Source organism: Aptenodytes patagonicus, chromosome 1 (genome assembly GCF_965638725.1).
Source record: "Aptenodytes patagonicus chromosome 1, bAptPat1.pri.cur, whole genome shotgun sequence".
In the NCBI taxonomy this organism is placed as follows: Eukaryota; Metazoa; Chordata; class Aves; order Sphenisciformes; family Spheniscidae; genus Aptenodytes; species Aptenodytes patagonicus.
The window spans coordinates 113,006,220-113,019,035 of NC_134949.1; the positions used below are offsets into that span (position 1 = coordinate 113,006,220).

General features: G+C 38.1%; 1 protein-coding gene across 14 annotated transcripts in view; it reads right to left on the reverse strand.

Moving 5' to 3' along the window:
- ROBO2 (roundabout guidance receptor 2) overlaps nucleotides 1–12,816 on the reverse strand; it is a 484,548-nt gene that overhangs the window by 64,059 nt on the left and 407,673 nt on the right. For all 14 annotated transcript variants that reach the window (XM_076352017.1, XM_076351963.1, XM_076352000.1 and 11 more), the window contains 3 exons: nucleotides 11,786–12,017; nucleotides 5,927–6,051; nucleotides 2,936–3,107 (listed from right to left, as the gene is read on the reverse strand). In XM_076352017.1, the coding sequence (XP_076208132.1) occupies nucleotides 2,936–3,107; nucleotides 5,927–6,051; nucleotides 11,786–12,017 (529 nt within the window). The remainder of the gene's footprint in view (nucleotides 1–2,935; nucleotides 3,108–5,926; nucleotides 6,052–11,785; nucleotides 12,018–12,816) is intronic.

The window sequence follows — 12,816 nt, forward strand, 5'->3', positions numbered from 1 at the left end:
TTCATATACTCCAGGTGTTTCTGTAACAATGCTGTCAGTTCAACTAATTAGAACATAGACAAGGGAAGTGTGCGACCTGTAACGCTCCATTGTTCCTGAAGACAAAACCATAATGAAATATAATGTCTTCCTCCCATTGGAGAGTAATGAAGAACAAAACTAATTTGTCGGACCAAAAATTAATTAGACACATCAGATTCGATTGTACCTATTACTGTGAAAGTTTGCAGCTGTTCCTCATATTATTATGCCGATGATGGAATGTAAGAGTGAACAGGCCAACTGATGAAGAGAAATAATAGCTATACCATTAACCAACATTGCCGTTATCGCCAATTTTATTTCTGGTTTTCCAAGTGAAATTTTTTAGCATATCAATAGTGATCACAAAAATTTTATTCTTGATTCTCTTTGAGTCTTCCATATAATTTTTCAACGTCCTGCTTGAAGTATGGGCACAGGATTCCTGTAACAGTGACACCATTTCTAACTAAAGAAATAATATACTTCCTACTGCTCCATATTCTACTGGTTTGACTTTCTGGATTGTCATGGGTCTGTTCTCTAGAATTGGTCTGGGAAGTCAGTAGTTGACTATTCACCATGACAAACAGTTATTTTCAGAAACAAAAATTCTTCTAAGAAGAACTTATCCTATATTTAAGAATAACATCTTCTTTCTTTTTATACACTGGACTCTGTATTTCATGACAATGAAAGTCGTACCGTTTAGCAACACCGCTTAACTCTTCTGCATCACTGACCTACTCTCCACATAATTCAGCATTTCTGCAGTTGTTTGTTCTGTTTGCAAGCTGTTAAATAGTATAGCTAAGCACCAGGCCATATAGAACTCCATTATAATGCAGTCACTCAATAATGTTTTCCCATTCGTGATGATATTTTGAGGTTTATTCATTAGCTCATTTTTAATCCATGTAATTTTTTTTTTTTTTAATTTACCTGAGAAATCCATTTTCTTATTTTATGTTCTTGATTCTCAGTCAAACATCAAGTGGTACCAACTCAAATTTTCCAGAAATGGTATCAGTTAAACACTGTTACCTTTATCAAACAAATTTACAGTCTGAGAAATAACTGCCAGCAATTCATAAGCAATAGAAAAATGGGACCTAAAGAAAAGGGAGATACAGACCATACAAGCAATAACTACATCCAGCTTTGGGCTCCCAAAAGGGAAAACAGAAATGAGAACAGAAACACAACCCAAACAGAAAAGACTCTCCTTTACTTTTCATGCAAAGGACTCTTAAATGTGCAAAGATGCCACCAGACAGACTTGTTGAAGCAGACATTCTGGGTTCATTTAAGGAACAAATAAGTATCAGTGTAAGTTTAACAATGCAAAATTAAGTCTCTAAATGCCAAATAACGTTTTTCTTTCTTTTGTACTTTATTTGCATCCTAACATCCCTTTCCTCCTTCCTGCAACGATACAGATCTCTCCACATTTAACTCTTGATTATACTAGTCATTTTTTGTAAGGAAAAAGTCAGGATGAAGGGCTGTACCCAGATGCGGGGCTGAGCATTCTGGGAATCATCCAGCAAAGTACTTTGGTGCAAGTTTAACTCACAACACGTTAAGTGACACAAGGCTATTCACATGCTTAAAATGCAACATACTTAAGTGTTTTGCTGGAACAAGCCCAGTGTGTTTAGTGCCTAGCTAGATGGACTCGCTAGTGAAATAAGAAAAAGAAGTCCTGCTCACAGTGAATGCAATGACAGACTAGTGTCACAACATCAGTTATTTACATAGAGGTCCAAAATTCAGGCCTGTAGATGAGAGGTTTCTTGCATTTTCAAAAGTCAATTTGTTGCTTTCAGTTCTAGAAAACTCCCCCCCCCCCCCTTTTCTTTGGCATTTCTGCGGCTGCCTTTTTCTAAAACCAGTGCTACCTTCACCTCCACTCTTATATTTACTTCTCCAGTGACAATATATTCAAAGCTGACATACCACAATTTCTGTTTTGATGCATAGGGAACCTGAATTTCATTAAACATTTAAGCAATGCTTAGGGGACAGCCTTTTCTAAAGGTCTACACATAACAGAATAGTCCATGTTTAGGACACTGTGTTGATAACATTTTCTAGAAAGAAAATATTTAATAACAACAAAAGACCCACAAACAAACAAAAGCCCATTTAAGTAGATCATACAGGTAAAAGCAACAAAATTCCTGTATTACGCACTCAAAAGAGCTGCTGCTCTGCACAGCTCAATTCAGTTTTGCTAAATATGGTTACTTCTCCTATTCTTACCCTTCCCATATTGTTCCTGCCTTTATATTTTATAGTTGAGAAGAATTTCAGAAGAAACAGAATCTGTGTTTCCCTCAGGTCAGGAAATTAATTCAGCATGGAAACCACTACTAAGAAACAGTCATTTCAAAGGCAGGGATGATAATACTACCTTTGCTCTCTATTTGGACTAGAGGCCACTTATTCTTTGACAGAGGAAGCTCGTCTGCTTGGGATACCTGAGAAACACTGACTTCAAATGTTCAGAAAACCAACTGTAAATAGTGCCTTAGGCACCAACGGTACGAGTAAGGCAATATTACAGTCATCTGAACAGGAGGAAAAGGGAGCTTGAGCTGTTAGTTCCATAAATCCGTCAACATGCAGAAGTGGTAAATTCATAAAAAAAAAAAAAAATAAAATCAGTTTCACTAGATAATCTGCATTTTCTCATATGTCTTGGGAACATATTTCCCTCCATTGGCTGAGAGAACTCTGCACAAAGAGAAGACACGTCAGCAGGCAGTGGAATGTTAAAAGCTAACTAACTAGCTCTATTCAAATCTCGTCTTCTGCTCCATGGATTTTTATGCTTCCAGAAGTGATTTATGAAAGCGTTTCTGAAAGTTGAAACAGGAAAAACAAAGCAACAAAACAGACAATCACTTACCGATTATTATGGGTTGTGGCTCACTTTTTACTCCCACGCCTGCACTGGTGCTTGCAGCAACTTCCACGCGGTACTGAATACCTGGATATAGGCCACCTATTACTACAGACCGAATGGCTGCATCTACTGTTTTGTTGATATGAAATCGAGTCTCATTACCTAGGCACCAGATCTGGGACAAAAGTTGATGTGTTAAAAAATATGAAATTCTTCATACTCATAAACAATCGCGCATAGAAATGACATATCAAGGTATTGCATGACAATCACTTATTTTGGACTTCTTAATAATGTTACTGTCCAGGAGTAGCTGGAATTGGGATAATTTAGCTCAGCAAGCTATCCCAGATTAGCATAGGACCAAGCCAGCTGCAAAGACTGCAAATACCTCTCTGGACTCTGGCTCTCCATGGAGTGCAAATTCTGTGATGACACTTCTTAGAAGCACAGACCAGAATCATCCAAGTGAAAAAGAGCTGTTACACATTAATTGAAATCTTGTTCAGTAATATGATTACCACCAAACCTTTCCTAAAAAAACCCCACATTTTTTTCATTCTTAATTTCACACTGAATAGCAAAAGGACACCAAATAATACAAGCACAGGTTGTATTACACTTCTTAAAGTACTAAAGAAGAAACAATTTTCAAAATTCTTTTCAACTTCCTTTCACTGCACAACAGGGATATGTGAAATTTCTGAAATGGAATAAGTACAAACTCAATTTTTACTGCTGCTTTTGTGATTACTTACATTGTTCAGGAATCCAGAGATCAGTTCCTGACTCAATTACTCTCTAATTAAACAGAAAAAACACTCTGTAATCTCAATTGGCATTTTGTGATGAGAACGGTCTATGATTTCAGAGTGTTATGTCTCTCTCTTGCATTTTTCCATAGGCTTTTCCCAAGAAGTTTCAAAACTAAGACCTTTTAGGGATTCTTCTTCAGTTAATGTTACCTGCATATACTGCTTCTGTATTATTAAAGAAAGCATTTACTACCACTCAAGAAAATCAATGCATAAAGATATCATATGTACACTACATAATTATAATAGCAGAAGAAAGCACTATTGGTGGAACCACTGTCAGCAACCAACTGATGTGTCTAAGCAACAGCAATGTTCTCTTTACCCTTATTTTTGACCCTGCTCAGTGTTTTATCACACTTTATCTTTTTTCTGTGAAACACTAGGGAAGATTTGGAGGGCAAAAGAAACCCTTGTTTCCTAAGCTCAAGTAGATCTTATTTGCAGGCCAGAATGCATTAGGGTGAGAAACTATTGCATTCATTCTTTCACTCCTTGTCTGTCCTGGTCTTAGGTTACAGCAGCTATGAGATGCCCCTAATTAAAGGCATTTAATTCATAACTGAATTTGCAGGTACTCTGATGCTTGAAGTGGAATCAACAGATCTACATTCAATTTGTTAGAAAATGTACTGTGAAACCTCAGCAGCCATTTTATACTCAAGGAAGCATTAGACTCTTTGCACTATATTCACTGTAGCCAGCTCACTAATCAGACAGCCACCTAATCTAACACAGAGGGGATGTAATAGGTAGTGACTCCAGCTGGTTTTATAAACAGCCTAGAGGTCTGAGCACTCACCTGGAACATGGCTTTTATTAACCATCAGCCCACTTTGTTTCATATCTACATATTTTGTGGTTTAGGAATGTGCTTTACTTATTTGCCTATAAGCCCTTGATGGTTAATATTGACTTATATTGGAGTCAGTATCAAGATTAATTAAGCCAAAAGATAATTATTAACTGATATGAAAATGAGATCAATAAAATACTGGGATTAATAAATCTTGATATTGACTAAAAGCAAAACAAAAGAAGCGCTATGCTACACATAAATATTGTGAGCATTTACTGCATCCCTCTGACCAAGCAATAAGCTGGAAGAGGTCGAACCATTAGTTGATTTAAAAGTCAAGCACTTTCTCCCTTCTTGATGCTGTGTTCCCTCAAGGTACAACAGGGAAAAAAAATACTTATTTTTGTGTGAAATAAGGTGCATCCACCACTTCCACCCTTTGTGGGACTGTCAAGAAAACTGCCCTCTATTTCAATTAAAAATTTCACACTAGGTATAGAAGCCAGCCACAGCAAAGTTATTTAACAGTTTGTTCCATGGTCACAAGCCTGTGACAATGCTGAACCTTGCCCAATCATTTTCTCCATAGTCCTCCACCCCAATAACATACTGCACTTCTTCCACGTTGTGAAAATATACTTGTGCAAAAGTGAACTTATAGGGGAATTATAGACTACAACAATACTTAAGATGATATATAAGGAGTGGATACTTCGAGCCACCATAGCAACAAAGAAGGAGGAAATACAACCAATGCAGGCAACTCTCACATAACAAACTCTGGATATAGTAGTGGTGTTCAACCTGTTCCTCAGAGCAAACAAGCTAGCACTTGTGAATCTTGTTTCACAAGTGATCTTGATTCACAAGTTGTGAATCTTGACAGAGATAGTACTCGGAAGAAGTCTTGTATTCTCCCAGAGCCACAGTCCTTGACTTTGACCTTGAAGTGTTAGGATTAGCATTTTTGCAGGGGAAAGAAGAGGTATCTTTCCTGCCAGCTTTTCTGCCAGATTGAAGGCACTCTAAGACAGGGACTTAGAGAGTGTCTTGAGAGTGCAGAAGCCCTTAACAAAAAAACCCCTTCTTCTCATTCCACAGCAGGGAAAAGCAAGAAAGAGAAGCGCTGTAAACTAGCTGGCAATTACAGCTCTCTTCCAGATCTAGCTCATGGTATTTTTGCTTTTAATATAACAGTAGTACTGCCTAAAAAAAAAATTAAAAAAAAATCCATAAGCAGTCAGTCCTCTTTCTCCACATAATTATATGGGCAGCTGTAACTGCTGTCAGAATCTAAATCCATAAACAGCATTATTGTTCTGTAATTCAAGCAGGCTCTTTCCTTAAACACACAACCCTCCCATTAGACACCGTTTCTACCTTATACTCCTGGATGACTCCATTTTGGTGATCTGGAGGGGGAGGATCCCAGGAGATGCTGATGCTTGTGCTGTTGTGGTTTCCAACTGTCAGGACAGTAACAGACTGAGGAGGGGCACTTGGAGCTACACCAAGGAGAGGGAACAAACAGAAGCAAGACATTAATCCATTTGCTAGAGCACAAATTTTGCTGAAACAGTGTAAGAGCAAGCAGGCAGCATACAAAGTTCACACTCCCTGCAGGCCTAGGTACGCACATTTTGTTAGGCGCTGACAATTTTGAAAAATGCCTTTCTGAAGAGAAACATAGCGCTGAATGGCAATGTGGAATTTGTGGCAATGGAGAATCAATACAAATCACTCCTAATTTATTTATATTTAGCATTTCTTAAGTTTGCATTGGAATTATTCTCACACTTGCATTTGTTTTCCATAATATGCATGGATAGCTATAGATATATTAACTAAGTCATAATGTGAGGCTGTTTCACATGGCCTGAAAAGTGTTTGGATGCTTCTTTCCCCACATGGTCTAATAATAATGTGAGCATCAGATGTTTAAGGATCTTTTTTTATTTCCTATTTGTTCTCCAGGAAGACATTAACTTAACAGGTTTAAACACAAAACCTTGCAACTCCTAGGTGGAAAAGGGTTAAAGTGTTCAGGGCTTTACATCAAATGCCAGTGAACAGGGGAAGTTCTAAGTTAGGTCAGATATATACTTATGTCCTCTTTTCCCTAGGCAAATTGCTTTCCCTTCAGAGTCCTGTTCAGTTCAACCATCCACAGCTGTTTGGCTGGTCACTGCATATCAAGGCCATACCTACAAGACAATTGCTTGCCAGCCCTGCTACGTTGGCTAGAAGTGTGGGGAAAAAAAAGAAAATCATAGCTGTTAGTGATCAGAGCTATGTTGGCAAAGCCCCTCTTGCAGCTACACCAGCAGCAGGGTGCTTTTGTTGCTCAGGACATGTTGTTTGGGAAGTGGCGCAGCAGCTCTGCTATGGAAAAGTCCCCTCCGTGAGCATCTGCTGCATCTCCACGCGGGGGCTCTCCCACCATAGCTATAGCCGCCACGGCAGAGGACTGTGGCCTATGTCCCTCCTCAGCCAGTTAAAACTTCTTGCGGCCCGCCCTCTCCCCTCCCTTACTTCTAGGCAAGTGTTGAAACTCCACCACAGTGGCAAGCTAAGTCACCAAAGTCGAGTGTATTATATTAAGGTATACTCCCCGGGGAAAAAAATTATTGATAGCAGCGGCACTGAACTGGTCCTAGGATCCATCTAGTCCATTTACTCCGGTCCGTCTATCCAGTCTTCAACAAAACTAACAGCAAGAGGCTAGGAAAGTGTGAACTAATAAAGTGAGAATATAGCGATACCTCTCCAGGACAATTTTCCAATTCACAGAAGCCTGTTGCTTAGACACTTTCTGTTCCAGGGCGGTGTCTTTGCGTTTAATAACTCCTTACGGAATTTTTCTTCCACTTTCCAATCTTAAAACATTTAATACGAAATGTGGAAGCTTATTTTGAAGACTTACAGTAGACCTTGTACCAGAACCTAAAATATTTATCTCTCCCCCCTGCCCCAATTTCAAATCTAGATAGCCCTGTGGTTTTGGGCATCTCACATCGTGTGTCACAGCTCCCTGATGCCAGTCCCCCTGTCTAGAGAATTCCTATCCAGAGAGGACTCCTTCACTGCTAAGCTCTATGGCAACATAGGACTCTAGTCGTATCTTTAACAGATATTCCTGACTGCACGAACGTCCTTGGACCACGCTTCTCAGAAAAGCAAAGAGCCACTAGCTTCTTTGTATTAAAGTCTGGCAGGTTTAACACAACTAAACACAGCCACAGGTATCAGGAGAATTCAAGTTTCCTGAGTCAATTCAGATTTCCTTATTGTTCCCCATGGCCTCTTTGAGACTGGTTATGTTCCCACTTCGGATGCTTCTCAGCACTTGACCTGGCACAGACTCAAGGACCTGAGCTCAAATCCTTTCCCTGATAACCCTGAAGAGTTGGAGCAGCCTGTTGCAGGAATCACACAACTTAAAACTAGGGTATCAGAGGTAGGGACAAGGGACCATACAAGATTACATCTGAAAAAAAACATTTTAGAGGAAAAAAGACACATGTATTACTGTCCTATGAGGCTGCACTTTTTGACAACTACATTTTCAGATGCTGGTTCAGCTGCAAAGCAAATAGTGCTTGGTAGAGTCCTTGTGACCTTGAATGACGCAGAGAAACGGTGTACTGGAGGGGAGAAATGGAGCTGTATTGTGGACAATTTGACTCTTAGCCAGCTCAAGTGAAGCACGGAAAGGTGGCCTTGGGCTACTCCTTGCAATCGTGCAAAGCATAAAATTGGTGAAGTTAATAGTTGCATTGCGTATTTTATGGCAAGTGAAATAATTTGCCACACAGTAAAAAAATTAGCATTTTAAAAGTCTTCAAGTTATTCAATAACAACAAAACCATGAATAAATGTGTTTGCGATATTAATTAGAACACTATTTTACATGAAAATAATAATCATAAAAATGGAAAAGCTTAACATTGTATAACATTTTTGTTTTTCAGTACAAAGGAACAACTTGCTGAAATGTATTTACTTTCATCCTCAAACACAAAGGGCATTCAAAAACATAATTTCTTATAGACACCTACCTGGAAACACAGAGAGGGAGAGCGAGAGAGGAGAGTAAATGCTAAAGAAATGTGAAATGAATGCTGTACTCTAACATTTAAAGAAAAACATACTGTATTCATTTGTCTTTGCATTTAAACTGCATGAATATTCTAGTTAATATTCTACCAGTGTGTGTCTTTTTTTTTTTTTTTGAGGATATATGGTAAGTTTGAACCAAAATTAAAATTGCAGCTGATGAATGCAGCTGAAAATATCATTTTAAGAGCTGCACTAAGGCAAGAAGGAATTGACAGACAGCAGCTGATAAAAACTAAGGAGACTTCCATTACCGACTGTCATATTTTTGTGGTGACAAACAATATGCAGAATACTACTCCACAAAATTATTCCAAAAGAGATTTAAAACAGTGGATATAATTGGGGGGGGGGGGGGGGAATAGCTAACTTTAGAGCAAGTGTGAAAGAAATAGTGAAAATTATAAAATAAAATATTTTATTTAGCTCCTTTTCCTATGTGTATACACATATATGTATATAACAGTTCTGCTTCCTCTCTCTGATAATATCACTCTGTAAGCTGGCACCATGATATAAATTAAGCCACTTGCCTGACACTGCTGCAGTTATTAAATAGACCGCATTGAAAAATAACAGTTTTAAAACTGTTTTCTCATTTCCCTTGCTGCTGGCTTGTGGAGAACACCTTGCCTGCCTCTTGACAGGTCAATTATTCCAGTGCTCAGCTTCTTCTTACAGATATGAAAGAACCCAAATCGCTGCTCATCTTTTCCAGATGCAGCCAAACAGATTGCCATTTGTTACCTTCACAAGGCCAAAGAGGCAGGAGATGGATGGATACTGAACTGTGACAAATGTCTGATCTAGAGGAAAAGTCTAACTGCAGCAAAATTGATTTTTGGAGGTAGGCCTCAGAAGTAACATTGCATGTAAAATTCAATCCAGCAGAAAGCTGCCACTACCTTTTGGTTGTACTTTGCCTTTACCAGGGCCGTTTGTTTTGATGTCGCAAAAAACTTCCAATGCACGTATCGCTCTTCCAAATTATTTTCTAAAAATAGCATAGCTGACATTTTTTAAAAGTCAAGTCTAAAAAAGCTCATTTTCGAAATGGAATCACAGGCGACACAGCAAGTGGGATACCTTTAAACAGACTGCCATCTTTCTTCATTGGATGAGAAGCAAACCACTGTCATTAAACATTTAGCTGATGTTATTTTTGAAATATATGAACACCAATATAATTACAAAGATAATGTGAGGAATTAAAGGAAATATCTGTAGAACTGCATCTACTGAATGTCTTAATTTTCTCATGGAAGTACTTATCACCCAAGCAAGAGGAAGAATTATTTACAGGGGCTGACATTTGTCTGGTGATAATACTACGTGTTATAGGCTGATTTTTTTTGAGAGAGATACTTGTAAACAGACACCTTGAAGGTTATATTAATCTACAAAGCGGATCCTAGGCTGTGAGTTATACATATCTGTAGGCAAGAAAAGTTTTTTAAATCTTCACTACGTGGAAAGTTATTCCACATGAACAAAGTGGCCTTTAAAGTAGGAAATTACCTGACAGGCTCTGCTAGGAGCTGAGGTTTATAAAAGAAAATGTCATTCCTCAACTGTTTAATAGAAATAGACAGGAGGTACAAAATCTTTTCTCTTTTTCAGTAGTTCTTAATTTACCTTTAGCAAGAGACAGTTAGATGAACTAAATAAACAACAAAAATCAATTGAAATTGGACAGGAAGAAAATCTGCTAGTGAGGGGACAAAATCCTACGTTTTAACTCTAGAAAAGCAATTTCACCTGTAGAAAGCTTTTTTCAATTTTCTTTTTTTTTTAAAGCTCTGTTCAGACTGCTGCAAAGATATTCTTTACCAGCTGATTTAGGCTTTATAGCCTGAACAAAGAAATGGGAACCATAAAGTCCCAAATTCCAAATCAGACTTGAACAATGCCTTCCTACACGCTCTTCTACATGTTGATGCTGAATTTCCTCATCTATAAAGTATGAACGGCAACCAAGTTATCTTCAGGATTACTTACTTGTTGGGCAATAATCATAAAAAATCAAAGAGAAAAGTGAGTAATGAGTGACTCCATTCTAGAATTAAAAAGTACTTGGCAATCAGCACTAAATTAAACCTCAGGAGACCACTGTAAATGATTAAGATGCATCTTCAATAGGAAGGAAAGAGTGCACTCAAAATCCACCAAAACCATATGAGCATTTTGAAACTTCACCAGTATTTCTTTCCCTTGCTTTGAAAGAAATCAATGAAACAGAGAGAAGATGAGCCCTCATTGTTATGATCATCCTTCTACTTTTACAGGAGAGATTCTCCAGGCAAAGGTTGCATTAGATAGGTAGAAAGATAGGTTTCTTGTACATTTCTAAGAGAAAAAGATAAAAAATCACTTCTATCTACCTCACTCTCTTTACTTTTCAATAAAAAAGCAGTCCTGGAGTGCATATGTTTTAGCAAAACCTTATACCACGCTACATGCTATAGATATAAATGCTTGTGCATTTCAGTAGTGTAAACTGTTTACTATGTCTGCATCCTGCATGTTTCACAGAGGCTTGAAAGATACTTAAGGAAATCCTCTGAAGGACTAAATAGGGCAGTTTCATGAACGGTGTGCTAACAGAAACAATAAAGTGGCATGCCCTTGAGACTGGAGTTCCTTCAGACTAGTTAAATACCTGTCCTTCACTAGTCCCCATTTCCCAACCAAACTGTTCATCTACGTTATTACCGATTCAGAAAGATGTGCTTAATAGAAAACACTCATCTGTAAAAGGTTTCATTTATTAGTTTTATTTTCAAAGCGCAGACCAAAGTCTTTTATCGCAGCAACACTGGTTGTAAAAGAACGGCTGCAGTGCACACTTTTTGGAAGACCCGAAGCCACCTGTACATTAGAAGGACGTATCAGCGAGAAGAATATAGGACCGGCCCAGTGCTTTCTCATGGAATACTTACAGCACAAAACTTAATATTATATCGAATTCTCATGCCAACCCATTGGCATTTCTAACAAACAGAAGTCACGTGGAAGAAATAGAGCTGAACATATGCATACACACAGTGACCAAAATGGTGACTCTTGATTTCACCTCCAGTGCTAGGTATGGAAGCCTGTTGCTTTTCTGACCATTTTACTAACCTTCCTCTGTGGTACGAGCAGACTTTGATTCACTGTCCATTCCTTGGAATTCATTGAAATAAGGGCGAACTTTAATTTCATAAGTGACCCCTTTTTTCAAGCTGACGAGGACAGCACTGCGCTCAGTTGGGACTTTGACCTCCAAATTCTGCCATACAGCTGGAGAAGGTAGGCCAGACGTTTGGCGATACATTACTCGGTAGCCCTGAATAAACTGGGATTGGCGGTCAACCTAGAAATGCCATTAAATAATACGTCAATAAACATATTAAAGTAATGAAACTGTATAAAAAGTAAACAAAACATTTGCCTAGAATACTTTTGTCCTCATGAAAAAGAGAAAATTAACAGTTGTTTAAGATGCTGAATTTAAAAATGAAACTGCCTTCTTCTAAGTCACTGTTGATTAATTGTCTATAAAGAACATTTTTCTCACATTACTTGTTATAGAACATTTCTTTCTATTTTACTTTCTCCAGCTCTATATATCATGACAAATATCACCTTAAATCATAAAACAAGGCCCCACCCCTGCAACAAATCATGAAAAAAGAACTTTGGCATAATGCTTACTGCATGTAAACTTATTAAGCACGTCTTGGCTACTGATGTGCTGAAATACGAGAAGAAAAGAAACACAAATTCATTTCAGAAAAGGACAAGTCTTTGAAGATACCCTACATGCTTTCAGTTAGTCCATTACTTGGCTCACAGCTCATCTTTTCATGAGATGCTCAGGAAAGTGAAATAAACATAAGACAGATGCAGAGAAAACAACTTCCAAGGACATGTGCTGTTTCTTGAGTTCACAGTCTAAGCAGTCTCTTTGCATCCTGGGGTTGGGATGCTCTCAGGCCATCAGATGGAGACGGACTGTTGTTTTTGGTTTATATATGTTGCTAGGCAAGCACAATTCAAGATTGGACCATACCTAGAAGTTTAACAATTCTAACCTATCATAGCTACAAATAGGATTTTTATATGAAGGAAAAACTTAAAATGTGTTTTATCTTGGAGAAATTGCATGCATT